This window comes from Beta vulgaris, chromosome 5, assembly GCF_026745355.1.
Source record: "Beta vulgaris subsp. vulgaris cultivar EL10 chromosome 5, EL10.2, whole genome shotgun sequence".
NCBI lineage: Eukaryota > Viridiplantae > Streptophyta > Magnoliopsida > Caryophyllales > Amaranthaceae > Beta > Beta vulgaris.
Genome location: NC_079206.1, coordinates 20408150 through 20431790, shown reverse-complemented (window position 1 = coordinate 20431790; position 23641 = coordinate 20408150). Strand labels below are relative to the sequence as shown.

The window sequence follows — 23641 nt, the reverse complement described above, 5'->3', positions numbered from 1 at the left end:
TAAGGAACGTGTTCAAGGGAAAGTGTGCGGTATCTTGAGTTAGAGAAATTATTATTATTTGAGTCAAGTATTTATGTATAATTATCAAGGACTATTTAGGGTTTCATTGTATTAGTGGGCCATATCCCACAGACTTAAGTTCCATTTCCGCTGCTAAGTATGAGAAATTGTGTTTAATTAAGGTTATGAATTTTCGGGGCGTTACATAAGGCAAGTGCAGAAAATAGAAGAATAAACAAAGGATTCAGGCACAACTCTATTTACACCTTGTTTTGTAAGAAGTCATATATGATAGTAATGGTAACACATTAGTGTTAATCTGTAAGGGAAGTCCCATGTCAATATACATGGTAATGTTACTTCATCCCAAAACATCTTTTTTCTTCTTACATTTCATTTCCTTCCATTTCCACTTGAAAAGGTAGTACTGAGTGAGAATTGAAATATCTGAAATGTTTGGGAGATGAAATTCTATTACCATGGTAATGAGCAGAAATTTCTCTTGCAAATTACATATAATTTCTTTACCATTACCAACATTTAGTACTGCATACCAAATAGACTGTATGTTCTTTATGCTCTTGGGTTGTTATTAATGTATGCTCAAAATTTTAATCTAAGTCTTTAATCTTAATTACCTAGACTTTATCCTATCTATTTAAGGCTTTTTAGGATTATAATCAAAACTCCTCCCCCCATCCAAACAAAAATCACACAATTTATTTACTTATCTTGGGGATTTTGGTTCAATATTGCAAGAAATCCTTTAACTGCACTATTATTATTTACAATGAATCATTTTTTATACCTTACATGTAGAGATGACAATGGGTCATGACACGACCCGATCCATTTATAAGAGTTTGGCTCCAGAAATTTATAGACCCAATGGGTCCGAGTCGGGTCTGGGTCCTGGAGAGCATACACCGGGTCTGGGTCCGAACCCACACATGCTAGACCCAAATTCGACCTGCATACTCATTTACATATCAGAATTTTTTTTACCTAAATTTTAAGGTTTCATGAGTTATGATTTTGTGAACTCGTTAGTGTTGTAACTCCATCTGAGACTTGTAACTTTGTAAGTTGTAACATTTTAAGATTAATTTTATGAATTAATTTTCAAAATTTTGTTTAGATAATGCTTTAACCATGGATGCAGAACCTATATGTATTAGGGCGAACATTTTTATACATATATTCAAAAATATGATGAAAACTTTAAAGTAAGAAGGACCCATTTAGGACCCAGTTAGGACCCACTATACTCAGTGGATCTGAGTCTGGAACTGAAAAATCTAGACGCAACGGATCTAGGGCGGGCCAGGTCTGTAAAAAATAAACAGGTCTGGATCCAGGTGGACCGTCCTATTGCCATCCCTACTTACATGTATGCTAGAGTTATTGTTAACTAGGCTGGGGATGAAGAGATTTAATGCATATTTAGAACTAGTTTAATGGGCTGATTCAGGGTTGAGTACGGTTTATAGTCCGAGAGTTGTGTGCGGTTCCCGCTCCAGTTCAAGACTAAGGTCGGGGCGGTTTCTTCCCCCATCAATTGGGCCCACCAAAACCCTTTATGTTTGTGCGATTATGGGTCGGCTCTTACGGTCTGTGTCGATTTGGTTTTATTACATGTCAGTTAAGGGGTCTAGAGGTGTTAACGAACTGAAACCGAACCTAACTAGGCTCGGTTCGAAAACCTATTTAATTGGGCTTGGATCGAGCTCGAAGCTCGTCAAGTTTGAAATATCAGGCTCGGCAAGACCTCGAGCCCCAAAAGTACAACTCGGCTCGAGTTTGATAGGCTCGAAAAGTTCGAACTTTAACTTCAACCTTTGCAAGTCCAAGGTTAGATTAAGGCCCAAACATCAAATAGCTATAAGAACCCAATGTCCAAACACTGGTTTCTTACGAGGCCAAGCAAGCCAAACTGTAAACATTTATGAAGTCAACAATTTCTTTTATAAAGCTTTTAACTCACATCCCCATGCTACACCACCTATGTGGAACTCCCTATTAGGATGGCAGTGGGACGGGTCAAGTAGGAGACCCACCCCATCCCCGTCCAAGTGGGACGGGGATGCGTGTAGGTTTGGCGGGGATGGAGATTAAAATCGTACCCGCAATGGGTGTTGGAACGGGTGTCGATTTTATGATATAGTCGCCCCATGTCCGCCCCACATATTTATTATTAAAATTCTATTTATATACTTATATTATTAATAATTTTATCTTATAAAATATAGATATGTGGGTATGATGCAGGTACGAAACGGATTTGGGTACCCATGTCGATCGTGGTGCGGGTATGAAGTTGGTATGAACGGGTGCGGGTACCCATGTAGGTGGTGGGGTAGGGATGAGTTAAATACGTACCTGGTGGGAGACAAAATGGGTCTGGGACTTTCCCTCGCAATGGATGCTAGGGCGGGGATGGGATTTTATGCGGGTTCGAGTGTAGAGGTATCATCCTCCGCACCCATCCCGCCCCGCCCAATTGCCATCCTTACTCCCTAGTTGTAAAACACTTCCTCCTTAGTGCTTTGTTTCGTCCCCACTGCTCAACCCCATTTGTCTTCATGTTACCAAAGTCTTTTTCTCTCTCCTCTTTGTCCCCTCTCTCTTTGAAATCTTCCCTTTTCTGCATATTTAATGGCAAATTTGAAATGAACGAACTGGAGTTATTTTTGATAAATGCAAAAATGTAAATTTTTTGGGGGAAAAGAAAACAATAAAAATGGTGCAACAAACTAAGGGTAGAAACAAAGGTTATTGAAAATGAAGGTTAAGCAAAAAAAGTTTCAAGGGTAGTAGGTAGTTTTGCTTTGTTGCTTTTTGAAGAATTCTCTAACCTTTAACAAAAGTTTAATGTGGTTTAAACCAATGAGAATCTCTGTTATATAAGGGAAGAGGAGGGGGACACCAATAATGATAATTCCTTTTATATCTTTAAGTAATAAAAAACAAATTCACCATCTTTTATCCTTATATCCTCAATTAACAAAATATTTACATCATCATTAATTTAACGGCTTTCAAAAAACAAAAGAAAAATATACAATGAACTTTATGAATAATTTTTCGTATATATTATTACGCAATTGACCTGTTGTTTGTTTTCGCCCGCATCACGTGCATATAGGACTAGTCTGAGATATTATGTCAGTGTAAAAACCCTAGCCTCCCCTCTTCTTTTCTCTCTCTAAAACCCTAGCCTCCCTTACCCCTTCTTCATCAATTAGGGGGCTGCCATGGATGTTTTCATCCATGGTAAGCCCCTTTTTCCCTTTTATTTTCAGTTTTTAGTTCATTTTCTTGTTTTGTTCAATAAATTAGTATCTCTTTATGAGATTTTCTCAAACCCTTTTATGGGGTTTTTAGTTTCTGTTTTGGAAATCTCCTTCTCCCCTATGGGAGTTGTGAGTATGGTTCTTTTGTTTTTAGGTATGAGAAATTATTCTCATTTGTTGAAGTTCGAGACTCAACATGAAGAATTAGGGTTTCACAACTTCTGTAAAATTATGGAAGACTATTGGAGTACGTTCATCCCAAAATTTCCGCATCTGCAGATCGTATGCCGAATCAGAGCGAACTCACAGATTGCATTGCTTCAGATGAAGATTTTTATTAAGGCAAAATTAAGTCAAATCTGCGATGTTTACATTTCTAGGGTGATATGTATTTCTATTAGAATTTTATGTTTTTCAGAAATGACTTGTAAGTGCCGTTTGGCGAAATATTAATGAAATCCCTTTTCTTTCAAAAAAAAAATAATCTAGCAATCTACATATGAAATTTAATTATGTTTTGTTTTTTTTAGAGTAATTTGATTATGTTTTGTTAATAATAACACCTATCTTTCAAACTTAAAACATCTCAATTTTTGAAAACATTATGATTAATAACACTGTTGATTATAACCACAGTTTTTAATTACTTTTCCTTTTATATTAAATATTGATGAAATATTTCTAGTAATTAAAAAACTATGGAGCTTATTCGAGAGCTTTCCAGTTGAACTTAAACTAACTCAAGTTTAACTCGTTAGGATCCTGAGCCAATCTCGAACTTGAATCGATTCCTATCAAACATAACTTTAACGAGCCTAACTCAAATAATTTGCGATTCATAGTGGCTCTTTAACACCCCTAATTAGACCCGATTAGGTACTTGCAATTAGGGGTGCTTATCGAGCGAGCCGAGCCCAGGCTCGACTCGGCTCGTGAGCTCGCCGAGCTTGGGAGAGCTGAGCTCGAGCTCGGCTCGTGATGGAAATTTGGGGCTCGAGCTCGGCTCGTGATGGAAATTTGGGGCTCGAGCTCGGCTCGCGAGCTCCTTTAGGCTCGGCTCGCGAGCTCGTTTAGGCTCGCCTCGCGAGCTCGTTTAGGCTCGGCTCGCGAGCTCGCTTAGGCTCGGCTCGCGAGCTCGTTTAGGCTCGACTACTGAGCTCGGCTGAGCTCGGAAATTTCCCATCATATGCTTTTATAACTTGATTTCCCTCTTAGCATTGCTAAGATTTCAATGTGGGACTTCATGGTTTGTTAAAGAAAAACAAACTCACTATCCCCATTTCAATGTGGAACTTTATGTTTTGTTTAAGATAAACAAACTCATTCTACATATGCTTATATAACTTGGAATCCCTCTTAGCATTGCTAAAATTTCAATGTGGGACTCCATGTTTTGTTAAGAAAACAAACTCATTATACCCTTGTTTTGTTTACATATGCTTTTATAACTTGGAATCCCTCCTAGCATTGTTAAAATTTCAATGTGGGACTCCATGTTTTGCTAAAGAAAAAATTATCAAATATTTTAAGGATTAAATAATCAACTATTTAAAATTATACTTCATTCCCTCTATGAAGAAAATAAAGTATAGTTTTTGTTTCCCAACCAAGGAGATACAAAATTAAACTTTAAGTTGAAGTAAGGAATAGTAGCTATTTATAAAGAAAATAAGGTTGATCCTTGTTTTCTTAACCAATGTGGGACTTTAGTGCCTAGTGGAGTAGAGGTGAAGTTGGATCACAAATTAAAATATATAATTTGTAATCTAAATTAAAATATAAATTAGTATTAAATTTTTTAATATAAAATATTTTTTAATAAGAATATTTTTTTTAATATAAAATAATAAACGAGCTGCTCACGAGCTTTACGAGCCGAGCTTTGCCTAGCTCGGCTCGGCTCGTTTAAGCTCGAACCGAGCCCGAGCTCGAGCCGAGCTTCAAAGAGCCGAGCTTTGACCGAGCTTTAACCGAGCCGAGCCCGAGCTGCTCGCGAGCTTGTCAGGCTCATTATCACCCCTACTTGCAATGACCACCTCTACTCCAAATAAGCTGCACATTGAAATTCTGCTTATGGGGGACAGGGGGAGGGGCATTATCTTGGAACGAGGACTCGATGACCAATTGACCACACACACTGGTTTACTCACTACTCACTACTCACTACTCACTACTCACTACTCACTCCACCATTGACTATTGAGTGAGAATCTGAGATTGACCTAACTAACCTATTCCACGCTCTACTGTGATCATCATCCCACGCCATCTTCAGTGTTGAGTGGCAGACAAAATTCCAACATCACTCTTCACTCTTTACTCTTCTGACATCTAACATCTTCATTTCAAAATTTCAACTTCCCCTCCAAAACCCAACCCAACTGCCCAACTCTTTTTTTTTCCTCTCTCTCTCATCTCAAATTCTCACCTACCCACTTCAAAACCCTTCTCCTTTCTCCCACAATTCACAATTCACAAATCACAAATCACAGATTACAAATCAGTCTCTCTCCCCCAGATATTCAAATGCATCAATCTCTCAGAAGATCTCCCAGGCTCATTCTCTCTCCTCCCCAACAACAACAACAACAACAACAACAACAACTTCTTGCTCTCACATTGCATGACAATGAAGATCAGAAGAAACCAACCAAAACACACATTCTACTTGATCAACATTACTCTTTCTGTACTCCTCAGCCTCTTAAAATTCGTCACCCTAAAAAACAAAAGACCAAAATTTTGTTTTTGACTTCTTCATCCGCTGCCATTTCTCTAAGAAAGTCGCCTAGATTAGCCGCTTCCTCTAATGGCGTAACATCTTCCTCTACATTATCCAATTCTTCTCCAACCAATGTCAGATCTTCTGCTTCTTCTCTTCATGGTAAGAGGAAGCTCAATTCTATGGAAACTCCGCTCAAAACTAACAACATTCAACTTCATGCTCCTGAGTTTGTGAGGCGATCGCCTAGGGTTTCGGCGTCGAAACCGGCATTGAAATTGATCAAATATGTGAAATGTGAGGAAAGTAAGAAGATTAAAGTTGATGATAGGGAATCTGTGAGGCGATCACCTAGGTTTTCGTCGTCGAAATCGGAGAAAAATGCAGCATTGGAATTGATGAAATATGTGGAATGTGAGGAAAGTGAAGGAAAGTTGGGGATGGAATCTGTGAGCTTATTGATTGAAGAAGAGAAGGTATTGAGACGTTCACCGAGAGAATTGCCGTCATCTTTGGGGGTGGATGATGAATGTGATGAATTTGAGCTGGGATATTCTTTGAAGAAGACAAAGAAGAAGAAAAAGAAAGCACCAAAAGAAGAGGAAATTATAGAGAGGAGAGAGAAAATTATTGATGTATCTGAAACTAGGAAGAATTGCTTCTTCATTGGGGACCCGGTTCCTCAGGAAGAGGCTCTTCAGAAATGGGGCTGCCGCTACCAATTCAAGGTCATCTCACTCTTTTTTTTTTTTTGTTTTTTTCTCTTGCTTTCTCTGATTGCACATGCATGATTTTGGTTTACTAGTGTGGTTTAGAATGTCTAGGTTTTGAAGATTTTTTTTTTTTAAAGATATTGTAGAGCACTCCCAATGGTGATGGGTTTGATCACCAAAATTTCCTACTTACTCATGTTTTGATCATTTCATGATCAAATGTATCACCTCCACCCCACTCATGAACAAAAAAACCATCAAACTTCACTTATCTCTCCTACTTTTCACTACCCCACCTCAACTTTCTCTCTCCTATTTCTCTTTCCTACTTCAATAAATAATATAATTTACATATTAAAAATAAAAATGAATCATCTTATGATTACTTAAAATTATAATAATTAATTACCAAAATTAATTATCATTATTGGGTTATTAGTAAAATAAAAATTTATTAGAAAATATGATTTTTTCCCTCTTTTTAGGTGAGAAGGAGAAGGTAAAAAATTATAGAGAAAAATGATGTATAAATATTTTTAGAGAGAGAAAGGTGAGGAGGAGAAGTGTTTTTTTTTTTGTTCTGAAATATATCAATATGGGTATCATTTTATAGAGGGGAAAAAAATATGAATTTTGGTATTTTTTTTTTTTTTTTTTTGAAATACGAATTTTCTGGGAAATTCCGTGGAAATTTCCACAAAATTTCCCAAAAAGAACACAGCAGCAGCCACGTGGGAGCTTGCCACTGGCTGGCTGTGTGTGACTAGGCTGATTTTGTCTTCCATTCACACATTTCATTTGCTGATGGATTTGTTCACATGGTGATGGATGACAAAATATGTCATTTGGTGATAGGTTTTCTATCACCAATGGGATGCATGTTTTTTTTGTTCAACCCAAATTTTCTGATTTTGGTGATGAGTTATGTCACCATTGGGAGTGCTCTTAAAGGGAGTTTTAGTTTCTTCTATGCGTTAAAGTTAAAATTAATTCACTCCATGCTGTCTATATAGGACAACATGCCAGATATTTCCATTTCTAATTAGAAACAGATTATTTTTGTTGCTAAATTTCCGTTGTTATATAAGCAACTTTTGTAGTGGCAACAGATAACCAAAAGGAACCGCTATATCAAGTGGCGGTTTAGAGTAATAAATCGCTCTTGTCAGGAATGTTGATCGTTGCTCTAAGTAGTGATTTGTTTTATTATTAAACCGCTACTTCGTTTTGCAAATTTTTTTTTTTTTTTTTTTTTTGTGGCGTGCTATCCTACGTGAATGGTATGGAGATAATAAATTTTAACTTTAGCACATAGAGGAAATTGAAACTCCCTTTGACTATATCTAGGGAAAAAATTCAGGTTTTGCATGGACAAACTTATACCTAATCTCTTCACCTTATTTTTTGCTTATTTTTTTAAAAAATAAGAAAAGTTAAGAGAAGCCGAGGAAAAATAAGAATAGTTCAAAAGAAAAGTTCACAAAAAGGTTAAAGAAGTTCAGAATTTGTAAGAAAAAAATGGAAGAGAATAGACCCTTAGCCTACATAGTATATTTTCTTTGAAGTTATTTTTTATGGCCTAGCAATAGTTTTTTTTTCTCATGTGCGATGCTTGTCATGTAGTTGATGGCCGACACATAATATCTTATACCTCCTCTGTTTCTAAATAAGTGCAACACTTCTTGTTTTCACGTTTGCCAATGCATTATTTTAACCATTAATATCTTCAATTATCAATAAGTAAAAATTATAAAAAGTTGATATTAAAAAAATTCACATTCAGACGAATCTAACAAGATCCCACATGACTATGTTTTTCCTAAAATGTAAATCACCAAAGCTAATTAAAGTTTAAACTGTGAATAGTAAACACTATGCAAATGTTGCACTTATTTTGAAACGGAGGAAGTATGCACTAATGGTACCTTTTTTCAGCTCATTGCTTATCTGAACTTATTATTACGGTTAAGGGTGTTTGTGGGTTGGGTTGGTGCGATTGGAGATGTAACCCAATTCAAACCACCAATATACAGTTTGATATTTTTCCAACCCAAATCATACCGTACTTTTGCCCAAATCAGCCCAAATTGAACCGCGCAAAACGGTTTGGTGCGGTTTGGTTTGCGATTTAACCATTATTTCCTACGCGACATTAATTTTGTAATCTAAGCGTAAAAAAAAAACGGTAATAAATATAAAAAGTCCAAATAAATATGAAGTTGATTTCATAATTAAACATTTTGTTCAAATCTTACGGCAAACAATAAACATTCTGTCCAAATCTTACACCAAACAAAGGAGAGAGTCTATTTTAAAAAAATCAAAATAGATAAAATAAATGTTTTAAAAAATCATATAAAATTGCGGTTTACAAAAATTAAAACCCAACCCAAACCGTAAACCGTGGTTTGCTTGAAATCATAACGCAAACCACAATTTTGAAATCGCGAACCAACCCAGACTGCGAAAAAACGGTTTGGGTTACGGTTTGCCGTGGTTTGCTTGAAATCGTAACTCAAACCACAATTTTGAAACCGCAAACCAACTCAGACCGCGAAAAAACAGTTTGGGTTACGGTTTGGTGCGGTCCAGACCGCACTCTGAACAACCCTAGTTACTATAACAACTTATGTGTGTGTGAAACCTTATTTTTGAATTTATATGAACTTATTAAATCTTAGTAGTCCTTATTTGAATTTATTTTTTCTTAAAGAGGGAAGGAAGGGAAAGGAAACAAGTTTCCTTGTTTGGATAAAGGATTGGGGGCAGGAGGGAAGGAGAGGGAATGATCCATTTTCCCTCCCTCTTTAATAAACATTAGCATCCCTCCCAATTGGAGAGATTTGAAGGGAAAATGGAGCTCATCTTCCCCACCCTTTCTTTCCCCCTTTCCTTTTCCTCCTATATTGCTATCCAAACAAAGTGATAAGGATTGAAAATAAGGTGAAAAAAACAAACCCTAAGTGTATATGTATCTTGGTCTAACTTAACAAATATCAACCTTTTAACACTTAACGTGACTGTATCATTCCCTTTTTAGCTCTCAACAAACCTGAAAACGGAAAAAAGCTCTTTTTTCTGTAGGAGGTACAAAGACCAAAGTGATGGGAGGTAATGTGATTACATCTCTAGAGCTAGATAAAATCATCTAATATTAGATAAATTTGTCCACAATTGGGGATTTTTGTGGTCATAGTTACTTGATGAGGATTTAAAATCTAACTAAGTTGCCTTGGTGAGTTGGTTCTCTTAAGAGTGGATGACTTTGTTTGAGAACTTTGGAGTGTTGATGGAGTTGGGCTACACATTATTTGTGGTAGTCAAATATTCAGCCAAGTCCACTCTATAGTTTTTACGTTGAGTATTAAATTATAGAATTTGATTTGTATTTCATCTTTATTTTACAGAATAAATGGATCTTGATTCTTGAATTGGATATAGATTGAAATCCAAAAATCACATTAAAAAATGGTAATTGGATTTGGATGGGTGACTTACGGGAATGGATTCTTTATTTTTGGAGTATATGCACTGCATAGCCTTGTAAGAGTAGAATAAGACCCTTGAAGTTAAGCTCTACTCCTCCCATAAAGCTATGCATAACATTGTACAGAATACAAGATCTTAAGTTGATGATCAACCAATTGGTCATCAAATGGAAGCTCTTTTTAAAAATACAAAGAGTGAGGAGAGAAATAACGAGAACGTAGAAGGTGACTCATCCCTTTATAGTTAAGACTTGATGACCAACCTTGTTGGTCAATAATGTAACCACACTTTATGCCTGGCTGAAAATTTAGCTCACTGTACCTTCCCATAGTAGTTGATCTTTCAAATAAAAGCTTAAACATTTGTAAAGATGATTTTGTAAACCTACAGATTGCGCCACAACCCCCCTTTCAAAAATCAAAGACTATGGTTCGAATTTTGAGACTTTGTACCCTTTAAAAAAGGAGAAGAGAGCTCTAGGTTGAAACTAGTCAAGCTCTTAACATAAATACATTACTTTGTACCTAGGAGCAGTATAATTCTGAATAGATTTGGATTCAAAACTATAATCCAAAATGTTTTGGCTTTAACTTAGACTTAGGGAATCTCTTCTGGTCAGTACGTCGGTCTTGAGTTTATTTTGGGTTGTCGTCATTTTCTTGTTTATTGACAAATGCTTTGTCCATTCTATATTAATCGCAACATTCAACCTTCTACACTATTCACACATTCCCATTAACCATCTATCATGATTATACGTACTGATAAATATAGTCCTTATGGGATCTTAATACTCTCTCTGACCCTTATTGTTTGGCCCATTTGCTCTTTCAAAGACGCACCTTTGACCACTACCAATTTTAATCACTTTATAATAAATATTATAAAAAATTATTCAAGAACTTTATATCTTTAATGTTCTTCTTATATATCTATGTGAATTTACATTCAAAGTTGCAACATTTTGACGGCAAAAAAAGCAAATGGGGCAAACAATAAGGGACAAAGGGAGTAGAGGGGCAAACAATGTATGAACTTTATATTTTTTACCTATAGATAAGAAAGAAATTAATGGTTGAAATTGCGCGTTGGGATGCCTGAAACTCTACATGTTGCAATTAATGTAGAACAGAGAAAGTATATATTATGTTTATGTGACCGTGATTATGTGAAGGGATTATCATTCTGTGTTATTACTTATTAGTATTAACTAATGGTTGAAAGTGATAAGTCATATATGACACTTTTATATTGAAATAGAGCGTGTCTTGAGAATTCGAAGCATGCTATATATCATGATTTTGTTCTGTGACTTCTCTATATCATTAGGGTTTTATAATCTTCCGTCAATTTTTTAGTTTAAATTGAATTCTTTCGTATATGGTAGATCCTCACAGTTCTGATTACACTGTCGGATTTCTTCCACATGATAGAAAGATGAAAATTTATTCGTGAAAGGCATACGATTGGATATTGAAGAACCGTCCTACTATTTATTTACCTGAAAGAAATAATGAGTTTGAGGAAATAAGCTCAAATAAAGGCTACCAAGTTCATTTACAACTAAATGAAGCTGCTAAATGTTCTACATAAGTTCATTTAGTTGCAGTTGACTAAGTAGAATCTTGCACAATCTCAAGTAGATGCTTTATTTGGTTTTCATGCTTATTCATGTGTAGCATCTACTCAGTTCTAAAATTTGGATGCTTTGGAGCTATGCAGAATAGAAGAATTAACGGCGGAAGTTTGGCAGGAAAGTGCGTGATTATCTGTATCTGTTTCTGTGCTTACAGTCTCCTGTTCTTTTAAGTCTATGGTTGCATGCAACTTTTGTGCTTCAATGTCCAATGATAGATTATCTTTTGGTTAACGTTGTCCTCTGGTTTTGTTGATTCTTGCAGTGCTAGAGAAGAAAATGAACCAACTCTAGAAGTAAAATGCCACTATACTCAAGCAGAAATAAACGGGTGCATATTTCATCTAGGAGATTGTGCACTAATAAGGGTGAGCTTTTGAAATAAGCGATGTCTCTCTTTTCTCTAGTTCCCTCTCCCGATCTTAAAGATACATGGTATATTCACCAGAAGGTATGTATGAAAAATCTTACCAGCTCACAGACTATTTAACTTTCGAAACGTGACAGAATACATGCAAGTTAAAGCCAAAAAAAAAGTTGAAAAACCACCTGAAAACTGGGTGAATTCATACAAGTGAATTGTTCTCGGAACCTGTTCTAGGCACAATTATGCTAGTTAACGCACATCCAAGGGAATCTATTTAAGCTGTTAATATTTCAGAAGTGATCCCTCTCTAATAAACCAAAATGATGTCAGCTAAACAGACCCCGAGAAAACTTCAATTACATTATGACATCTGTAATTAATGGTTGACTCTGCTGACTTCAAAAAAGGATGTAAAATGTAAGGCGATCTTGATTATCACAACTTAAATTATGGGGATATGTGGACAAAATTCCCTTTAGAGTATTAGAGTTCAATCGTGTTCAGTTGCTGCTGTTTCTCATTCAACTTGTGTACACAATCATGAAGGTAATGGAACCTTTGCCTTCATTATTCTAATTTTTGGTTTTTGACCTCTAAAGGATGCCAGAGCCCAGAGGTCAAAAACCACGAAATTTATGCAGACACTGTACAAAGGATGAGTATCAATCTACTTTTTCAGAAATTGAGCAAAGCGTCATACTCTATAAGTCTATATAAAGGGTATAGGTTCCTGGTACTTCATGTTATTGATGTTTATAAATAATGTTCTTGTCGAACCTTTTTCCAGGGTGAAAACCAAAAACATATTGGAAGGATCATAGAATTCTTTGAAACAATGGATAGGGAAGATTATTTCAGGGTCCAGTGGTTCTACAAACCTGAGGATACGGTGAATAAACCTATCATTTTGGAGTAATTTATTTTATATATGTTTTTAATGTAAACTACTAACCATCCTCTCTCGGTATTTATTCCAGGTGATGAAAGAGGAAGCTTCTTTTCATGACAAGAAGCGGATATTTTATTCCTCTATTATGAATGACAATCTGTTAGCTTGTATCATCTCTAAACTGAATGTGATACAAGTTTCACACCAGGTAATCATCATCTATATGTACGAATAAATCTTACCTTGAACTACTGATAATTTCTTATCTATAGATGTTATAAATGTCAGTAGTACTTTGCTGCTTGGCAGGCAAATTCCTTCTGTTCCTACTTTTCCTTTTATCAATGTTGAATCTCACTTTTCCCCCTTAATCTTCTATCTTTGTAGCTAAATATGAATTCAAGCTCTATTGAACCATCAGACTTCTATTATGATATGGAGTACTGTTTGGAGTACTCAACTTTTCGCAACTTGCCAAGAGGTAACATTGTCGTTTTGGTCATATTGTTTAGTTGCTCAAGTTTTCAATCACAACTAATACCAGGTTATAGCAAAGAGTATGGAATGATTCCTTAAGAATAAATTAAAGCTTCATCTTGCTGAATCCTTGAGCACATTTTTGATATCTGGTCAGAGTTTGTTCTACCTGGTGTTATGTGTTAATTAGCGAGTGTTTGGTAACTGAATTAGGGTTTAATTTAATGGCATCACAGGGTGTTGTAACTCCAATTTGTGGTCTCTGTCCTGATGTTATTGTGATAGTTCACTTTTGAGCTCACTGTCACAAATTCTTCTTTATTGACTTTACGTATATAACGTATCAGAAGGTAACAAATTGAATTGCAAAATAATAATGGTCAAAGTTTTTGACTATATGTTGGTAATGAGTAAATTTAATTTTGTTTGAGTGGAATATTAGACAAAAATGCTACTTCAAGACTGCAAAAATTCTATTTGGTGCACGTCCGATCTCTGAATGTCACATATAATACTATCTAATCTTGTTGGTATCTGTTATCTTTGCTACATATAGTTAAAATATTAATCATAGTTATCTCAGATCAGAATGCCTTCTGTTCACATGACACTATCACTCTATATTGTTTCAGGTGATTCTCTCGAGGGCTGTAAATTACCGTCACTTAGCTGTCCTGAATCCATCCTTCCCCTTACTAGCTCTCCTGTAGCGGTGAATAGAACTATATGCAAAACGTATAATCCCGAGTTAACCATGTTAGATATTTATGCTGGCTGTGGGGGAATGTCTACTGGGTTATGCATGGGAGCTAAACATTCTGGCATTAATCTTGTAACGGTAATTTCATTAACACAACTAAGAAATAGAGTGTGAAAAGAGGAAAATAACCATGCTGTATTATTGACTAAAGTTTTTTTTTTTTTTTTTTGAGATATTATTGACTTAAAGTTTTACCTCCTAACTTAAGCAATGATATGCTGAACTGTTGTTTTGAGTCAGAGATGGGCAATTGATGCTGACAGCTCAGCTTGCGAAAGCTTGAGATTGAATCATTCCAATATACGAGTAAGAAGTTAGGGGATTAATCCTGCATCACTGATAGAAACCTGGTTGTTATTTGATGTAGCTATTGACAAAAATTACGATTTTTTTTGTTAGATTATGAATGAAACGGCTGATGACTTTCTGGAGCTGTTAAAGCACTGGGAGAGGCTGTGCAAAAAGTATGTCATTGAAGAGACACATCAACCATTTTCTTCTCCACAGAAGGTATCAGATTTAGCTGAAGCCTCTTCAGATGCTCAATCAAACAGCGACACTGAAGGTGATGAATTAGAGGTTTTGGGATTGGTCGACATTCGTTATGGTGATGCTGATGGATCAGGAAAGGAAGGGCTCCAATTTAAGGTTCTTCGCTAATGATGTTTTCTGTAATTTTGAAAATTTTAGAGGATGTTTTGTGCAAAATTACCTGATAATTGGTCCATTTTCAAATTTCTCCATAGATTTTGTCTTGATTAGTATATCATTTATTCTCTTGTTTCTTAGCTTGAAATTTAGATGCCAGAGCCCAGAGCACATGTTCATTATTACATCTTCAGATGAATCAACCTGAATAGAATTGCCTGTTTGATGGCGATATCAAACTGTACGATCCATAATGCAAAGCTAAGTATACTTGTTGATTATGTTTTTCTTTCTCATTATGCTAGGTTCGTTGGAAAGGATTTGGTCCAAGTGAAGATACATGGGAACCGATCGACGGGTTGAGGTATCTCCATTTCCTTGTGTGAGTTTGAAATCCATTCGGCATGACTGGAAGATGCACTTGACTTGTTAATGTATATTTCATTCACAGTAATTGTCAAGATTTGATACAAGAATTCGTTATAAATGGGTTTAAGAAAAATATATTGCCGCTGCCAGTAAGTTCTTTTTGTTTTTTATTTATCATCTAAATGCTATGCCTTCAATAACGGAACACCATTTGAAATGTCTAGCACAAAGTTCCTAATGTATAATTGAATAATATATACCAGGGTAATGTAGATGTCATATGTGGAGGACCTCCATGTCAAGGAATCAGTGGGTATAACCGGTTCAGAAGTGTTGATGCTCCTTTAACTGATGAGAGGAACCGTCAACTAGTAGTCTTTATGGACATAGTGGAATACCTAAAGCCTAAGTTTGTTCTAATGGAAAATGTGATGGATATCTTAAGGTTTGACAAGGGTTCACTTGGAAGATACGCATTAAGCCGTTTGGTGCATATGAATTATCAGGCTAGAGTTGGAATAATTGCTGCTGGTTCCTATGGTCTTCCTCAATTTCGATTACGTGTTTTCTTTTGGGGTGCTCTTCCCAGTGAGGTTGACAATTTTATAAATTTAATACTGCTTTACATGTAATCTTTTTTATGAGAACCTGGTCTGCATTATATGTTATTTGCTTTCACTTCAGTAGATATTTTACTTAAAAAACAGTTATATAAAGATGTAAAAAGGATAGGTGCTTTGTTTTTGTCTTAAAAAATATCTCTATCTGCTTTTGCTATTGCAGGAATTGCCCCAGTTTCCACTTCCTACTCATGATGTTGTTGTCAGATACTACCCTCCATCCGAGTTTGAGGTATTATTATTTCACCTAGCTTGGGAAATATGTTGGGAGTACATACGATGTTAAGGTAAATATGTAAATTATATTGCAGAGAAATATTGTAGCTTATGATGAAGGTGCCCAACCTCCTGAACTAGAAGATGCTGTTTTCCTGGGTGATGCCATCTCTGATCTGCCTGCAGTGAGTATGCGTTTGTGTTCTACGTTAAGCTGTTTTTTTTGTTATTGCCTTTTCAACAATAGACTTTTGGCTATAGCTTTGTTAGTGAAGATCTCTTGGCACAATTGGATACCCAGGTGACAAACTATGAATCTTTGGATGCAATGCCGTATAGTAGGCCTCCGGAGACTGAATTTCAGAAGTATATAAGGTCAACAAAATATGGTAAAATGTTTTTTTGCTTTCGCACTTGTGCAAATACAGACATTTCGTATCGGAATATACTGAAATATGCTTCATCTTTAGTAACACTTTGTGCTCTAGTTTCTATAGCATCTGTGAATGATATCCTTTTTGTTGTAGGATCTTGTGGAAACAAACAATCTCTTATGCTACACTGTTTTGTTCGCCTATTCTATATACAATTATGCAAATATCCAGATTGACAGCAGTCAACTTTCTGTTTTCTGTTTCTGATTATTTTTCTCCGGTATCTGCCTTTGTTTATGAAAACTAAATCCGACTGATGTTCTCTTATATGTTGATGTCAGAATGCAGATGAAAATTGATACGCTATTTGAACTTTAAATAAACGGTAGATCTATGCTTCCCTTACACTGTATAGAGAATATGCTGCATAGAACTGAAAACCTTAAATGTAGTTCTGATTGCGCTCTAATGCTTTGCCACTTGATAAATGTGGCTTCTCTTGCCTGTAATATTATATGAACTTATGAAACCTGAAATGTTGTCCTAAAGGTCATTTTTCTTCTAATAAATGAAGATCTGACTTCTTTTGAGGTATATGTTATATGTGCTTAGTTTTGGAGAAAGATGTTCTCTTATGTCTTTTAAGTGCATTCTCTTTGGTTTAGATATGTGTAACTCTGCATCAACTGAAGAGGAAGCTGTACTTTATGATCATCGACCTCATCAGTTATTTGAGGACGACTATATACGTGTATGTCAGATCCCGCAAAGAAAGGTTTGATCTCATCAAATATTAGATTCAAAATATGTTCTGATTGTCACTTTCAATAATTCTTCTAATGACTAGTAATTTTCTAGGGAGCGAATTTCAGGGATCTCCCTGGTGTAATTGTGGGAGATGATAACGTGGTTCGGCGGGATCTGACACAAGAAACTGTGCTTTTGCCTTCTGGAAGGCCAATGGTAAAATGAACTGTTTTCTTCTTTAGAGATTAGATTTGGTGTGAATCACTCTTTGGTGCTCATATAATTTACAACTTGTTCTTTTCACTCTTTGGAATTCAAATGGATCTAGAATTTTGGGACGGAGAGAGTAGGATACAATCAAGGCGGCACAAATGCACAGGAATAATTGGGATATCGTGCATACTTCTAAGGCTAAAATGAAAATTGTATTGGACATCTTTTAGGCCTGTGTTATTATATGGATTAGAGTTTTGGCATCTAGGAAGGATCATTTTAGAAAAATGGGGTGATGTGTATTTTGAGATGCATTTGTTGGAACACCTTAAGGGATAGAACTCAAAATGGAGATATTCGGAAAAAAGCTTGAAGTGATAAATATCTAGGATACAATAATTTTTGGCCTTGGAAATGCCTAGGGTCATTGCATGTGATTTGATATGAAAATTCAACATGGTCATCTTTTGAAAATGACCAAGGGAGTTGTGGGGGCCATAATGAATTTGAGCCACACACCTCATTTTTCTTTTTTCCTTTTGTTTTGTTTTCAAATGTTTTTACAAAATACATAAATCATTTTTTTTGCAATTTCTCAAAATGTTTTATGTAATTTCCAAAAATACCAAAAAATTATGAAAAATTTGAAAAGTGATTTCGACTGAAAAAGAAAACAAGAATTTTTTTTCTGGATTTTTCTCTTTCCTCAACTCTTCCCCTTCCTCCCTCCTCTTCCATGGAGCTTTCTCTATCTTCTATAAAGATTTGTCTTTCCTCTCTTAATCTAAGACTCTCCTCTCTTCATCATGAATGGTAATAATTCATGAAGAAGTCATAAATTTGTGATGGAGAAGTTGTGAAAATGAAAGTTGATTTTTCGATTTTATGGAGAAAATTGGGGGAAGTTTTTTTTTCTCTTTCCATCTTTGTAAATTCATGAGTGACCTTAGAATTTATCAAGAAGACATGAAATAGTTACTTGTTGGTGGACCATTAAAAAACCATGGAATTCATAATGTGAGTATGAATATGAACAAACTCAAAATCAACATCATAGGTCATTGTGAATTTCACAAAAACATGATTTGGATTATTGTAAGATATTGGGAAACCATATTTTGTGTCGCTACTCGCTATTGAGCCGATTTGTGCTTTCTTAAGTATTGATGACCAATTTCGCACTCGATGAAGATATATGCAGAGGAAAAAAAAAGTTGAAAGGTTGAAGATGACGGTGGAAGAAGTTCTAAAAGAGGACTTAAAACATGTATTTTCAAACCGTATTGGAAATAAACATTTCAAGTCAATAATACTAAGTACAAATTAATGAGCATGATATGAATTTATTAATCCAATATAGCCAACTATAGTTATAAAGTTAAAACATGTATTAAATAAATATATTAACCCTTAATAAGATATTTTAATGTTAAATCACACAAAATATTACAAAAGGCCTCCATATTTGTTTAACGGGCTTATGCTCCACAGGATTGCTTTAGTGAGTAATGAAAATAAATTTTGATTAGGAGAACGTCCTCCACTTGTATGTTTGGTAATGATCCATCCAGTGTTTGGTAATTACTTAAGAGAATCTGATTTGAGGTTAATTTGAGATTTTTAGTACAAGAAGGAACAATGGGGGCTTAAAAGTCAATAAGGTTTGTTGAGATATTGAGTCTAATAGACCTAGTGACGTGATTGTTCAATCCTCATAGGATTACTTTGATCAACAATAGGATTTGATTGTGATTGAGAGAACATCTTCTACTTAGTAGGTTTGGTAATGACTCATCCAGTGTTTGCTAATTACCTAAGAGCATCTGATTTCGAGTTAACTTTGACTTTTAGTACAAGGAGGGACAATGGGGGCCCAAAATCAAAGTCAATGAGGTTTTTAAGGTATTGAAACCAGTGAAATACTCCCTCCGTCCTTTATTAGTTTACCCGTATCCCTTTTAAGGGTGTCCCTTATTAGTTTACCCTTTTTTTTGCTGTTTTTGGAATGGGACCACAAACTTTTCATCACACATACATCCAACTTTAATATAAAATAATAGTTTCTCTTTCTTTCTATGACCCACAACATTATTTCTCCTAAAACTCTGTGCAAAAGAAAAAAGTAAACTAATAGAGGACGGAGGGAGTAATAGTCTAATCCCCATAGGATTGTGATATAGAGAATATCATCCACTTGTATGTTTGGTAGTGACCCATTTAATGTTTGGTAATTATTTAAGAGCATTTGATTTTGGGTCAATTTGGACTTTTTAGTACAATGAAAGTCTTTTATACACTAGAAAATTAATACCCACTAAAAAATAAGGGGACAATGTAATTAACATTTACACAAAAAACAGACAAAGTGTAGCATACAAGATTTAGGTAATGACCATAATCAGATTAGGTAATTACCTAAACTTTTAAATTTGAACTACATCATTTGATCTACAAAGGGACATTGACAAATGTCTAAATACAAAAGTATACCAACTCCAACTACAAAAATTATACCAAATACATTAAGGCCTTGATCTATTTACCCAAAAAATTGGACAAAGTGTAGCATAAAATGTTTAGGTAATGACTATAGTCAAGTTCAATAATTACTTAAACTTTTAAGTTTGAAGTACATCCTTTATGTACTAAGGGACATTGACATATGTCTATAAACAAAAGTATACTAACTCCAACTACAAATATATACAAAATATTCAAAGGTCTTGATCTATTTATAGACATTGGGAACAAACTTAGCGCGACAATATATATCTATAACGACAACGTTATGTTTGCTTCTCAAAATCTTAATTATAGCGCATAAATGTTCAACATGGTTTTGTTGTGTCTGCACAGAAGATTCCATAAGTTACTGCAAATCTGCAATAATATCATGGAACACAGTCAATGCATATGACAGTGGCAAAGTTTTTCCCTGAACACAAATTTTCTATGTCTTGTTTATGTCCTGCAAAATCAAGACCAAAATGACATTACGACTGTACTTTATGGTTTCTTCCTTTTCCAGTTTATGACAAGATGGTATCTTCATATCTAATGAGGCTAGGAAAAAGTAAATTAAAAAAATTCAATATTGCATAAAATGTCTTTGTATTTTCTCCTAATATATGCGTTATACTTGCTAGAAAAGAATGAGCTATAACTTCGATATTCTTATGCTGTGCTAGGTTCCAGAGTATGCCTTTACTTTTGAGCAAGGAAAATCTAAAAGGTGAGTTGTCTCTTTGCAACTTTTTCGGTCTATATCTTTCTGCAAACCTTGATGTAAATATGGATGTATGTAGCACACCGATAACGTTCTAGTTGTGTGGGCAGACCATTTGCGAGACTCTGGTGGGATGAGACGATGCCAACTATAGTCACCTACCCCAATTGCCACAGCCAGGTGCCTTTTTCTCCCAATCTTGTACTAGAAAATTTTCATTTTGGCATTAAACCAACATAAAAAATTTATAGGCAGTACTACATCCTGAGCAAGATAGAGTGCTTTCAGTACGTGAATGTGCAAGGCTGCAAGGATTTCCTGATAATTATCGCTTTTCTGGAACTGTCAAGAAAAGGTGAGATTGCTGTGTTATTATTTAATTTGATAGAAAATCTTAGAACTTTCTATCATCATATATAAGTAGACCTTGATCATTGGCCGAATCAAGCTCGAGCTTGGGTTGTTTGGCTTGGCTCGTGAGTCGTGACTCTTGTACTAAAACTTTTTTTTATTGATTGGAGATAATTGAGGGATAAAAGTTTGTAGAAAAAATATTTGAGATCAACTTATGTGAAAACCTAATCTGAGTCTGAAAATTATGTTATATCATGAGCATAAACAGATTGTAGCTACTTGTTTTGAGTTTCTCACTAGAATTGCGAACTAATTGCTTCTTAAATATTATAATAGCTAAACAATATTTTGAGCATGTCCAACAAGCTTCTCGAGTCGAACTTAGCTATCTATGCTTGGCTCTTGAAAATTTCGAGCCAGATTTCACGAGCCAGCTGGGCTCTTTGACACCCTTAGTTGAGATCATGCTGTCCCCCACTCTTCCACCAAATCAATCCAAAATTAATTATCTCAAAGAATCTATATAAGTACTAGAATCTTTATTTTCTAGTGTAAGAAAACTGCTTCTAGATATATTCCATCATAGATTTAAACGCATCTTACATGTGTCTGTCTATCTAGTGAACACTGTTCTTTATAGCTAATTGTGAAATTAATCTCTCACCTCAACCTTCTTTTGGGGTTGTGTGTGTGAAGCTAGGGTCATCACCGTGCAGAAGGCTATTATGCAGATATATGTTTTGATTAACCCTTTTAATCATGAATATGAACACCATTAATTGATTACGCAGAGGATCTTGAGTCATCATCTTTACAACTCTTGTATGCTTCTAACAGGTACCGGCAAGTGGGAAATGCTGTGGCTGTTCCAGTTGCTAAGGCTTTAGGCTATGCTTTGGGGATGGCATCCCAAAGGCTTATTGACAAAGAACCTCTTTTAACCCTCCCACCAAAGTTTGCATATTCAACCATCTCTGTTTGTGATGTTTGATGAAAATCAACCTACCGTTTAGACTGGCGAAAGACAATGCTTTTTTGGTTGAACAAGGGAAGTAACATTTCCCATGTATTTCCATTTCCTAGGATGTAGAGTAAGTTGTTTGTTTGATCAAGGTAAATATTTACTTGCCTTGCCTATATGGACCTCGACACTTCTTTCATTTTTTGCCAATCAAACAACTTCACACGCTCTACTTCCTAGGAATTTCAACTTCCCATGTGTTTTATATCAACCAAATAAGTACTTAGATGTCATGTATGTTAGCTCTATTTAATTGTAACTTTCCTTTGTAACATCGATTGCCTGTGCAGCTTTTCCTGTAACAGGTAATAATTATGTACAACTGTATATTGCCTTGGCTAAGTTCAAAGGCCACCGATGATAACACCTTTGTTGTAATCTATACCAATTAATCCTCAGTGGAAACTGTAAGAACAAATGAACTTCTCAGTTTCTGTTATCTGATACGTTGGGCTCAACATAATAAAATGTCAAGATGATCAAATCACTTTCTTTTATTAATTACTCCCTCCTTCCCATAATATAGTGCTTGTATTCCTTTTAGGGTATCCCAAAAAATTGTTCTTGTTTCTCCCCTTTTCAATTATAAAATGGTATGAATTCCCCAACTTACCCTCATTCAGTATTTTTTTTTCCACTTTTGTCCTCAGATTGCCTTGAAAAACTGTACCAACATTTAATACTTTACAAATAAAAAAATGTTAAAAAAGCACCTTTTCCAATGCAGTAAACGCGTTTCCATCTCAGTCTCTCTCTAGTTCCCATAATCTCATCTCAGTTTCTTTCACACTCTCCCTCTCTCTCTCTCTCTCTCTCTCTCTCTCTCTCCCCTCATCTCTCCATTTGAAATCCTAAAAATTATGCTTTGCTTCGTTTTCTGGTTAGATCTTGAGTTTCATGAACAAAAATTAACTACACTTCTCAATTTCATCTTCAATTCATTATTCAGTTTGACCGATTTACCTCTGTTTTTCTCTCTCTTCCAAAAAATCCAAGATCTATGGTTATATAAACATGAATCTGTGGTGATTTACCTTCAAATCATTTTAGTAGCAACATCTCTTTCAATTGAAGGATATGAGTTTCGGTTTCTCTCACTCTTCTGGGGATGATTTTCCATCCTCTACTTACAGTTGTTCGGATTATCCAAACTGTGAAAGAGGTGCTGATTGTGATGGAAACCACACATATAGTCCCCGATCTGAATCTACTGAAGTTCTTGACGAATTTTTATATGAAGAATCGCCATCTGAAACCCTAATTATCAAAGATCGTCCATTTGTTTCTGGTGGTGGATCTGAGAGCACTAAAAATGGTGTTGATGGTACTTCCCAAAAAACTGACGCTACTTCTACTGTTGTTGTTAAGGAAGATGCTGAAAAAAAAATGATGTGGAGGATTTTGAATCTGATGCATCTGATGCCGAATCCAGTAGCTAAGTCCCTTATCTTTGTATTTCAATTTTCTTTGCATCTAACGCATCTGATGAAATTGTGGTCTGAATCTA

At 35.4% G+C, this 23641-nt stretch overlaps 1 protein-coding gene across 4 annotated transcripts; it reads left to right on the top strand.

Annotated features, from left to right (window-relative positions):
- Positions 1 to 5634: 5634 nt before the first annotated feature.
- LOC104893052 (DNA (cytosine-5)-methyltransferase CMT2) lies at positions 5635 to 22638 on the top strand. 4 transcript variants are annotated; one of them, XM_010679104.4, is made up of 21 exons: positions 5636 to 6743; positions 11940 to 11974; positions 12119 to 12221; positions 13008 to 13109; positions 13198 to 13317; positions 13497 to 13590; positions 14219 to 14424; positions 14587 to 14652; positions 14746 to 14994; positions 15300 to 15358; positions 15446 to 15512; positions 15627 to 15956; positions 16147 to 16215; positions 16295 to 16384; positions 16501 to 16588; positions 17239 to 17348; positions 17432 to 17536; positions 20722 to 20765; positions 20870 to 20939; positions 21011 to 21114; positions 21951 to 22638. In XM_010679104.4, exons 1-21 carry the CDS (start codon positions 5820 to 5822, stop codon positions 22102 to 22104), a joined length of 3189 nt encoding a protein of 1062 aa, XP_010677406.2. In that variant the 5' UTR covers positions 5636 to 5819; the 3' UTR covers positions 22105 to 22638. The 4 variants fall into 4 exon arrangements, with proteins under 4 accessions (XP_048500700.1, XP_010677406.2, XP_010677407.1 ...); XM_048644744.2 differs by having other exon boundaries at positions 6581 to 6743; positions 11908 to 11974; XM_048644743.2 differs by lacking the exon at positions 15627 to 15956 and having other exon boundaries at positions 5635 to 6743.
- Positions 22639 to 23641: the final 1003 nt, after the last annotated feature.

Coding starts and splice junctions, on each gene's coding strand:
- LOC104893052 (XM_010679104.4), top strand. CDS start 5,820: ATGCATCAATCTCTCAGAAGATCTCCCAGGCTCATTCTCTCTCCTCCC. Junction 14,425..14,586: donor CTGGCATTAATCTTGTAACG/GTAATTTCATTA, acceptor GTTTTGAGTCAG/AGATGGGCAATTGATGCTGA. Junction 15,359..15,445: donor GAACCGATCGACGGGTTGAG/GTATCTCCATTT, acceptor TTTCATTCACAG/TAATTGTCAAGATTTGATAC.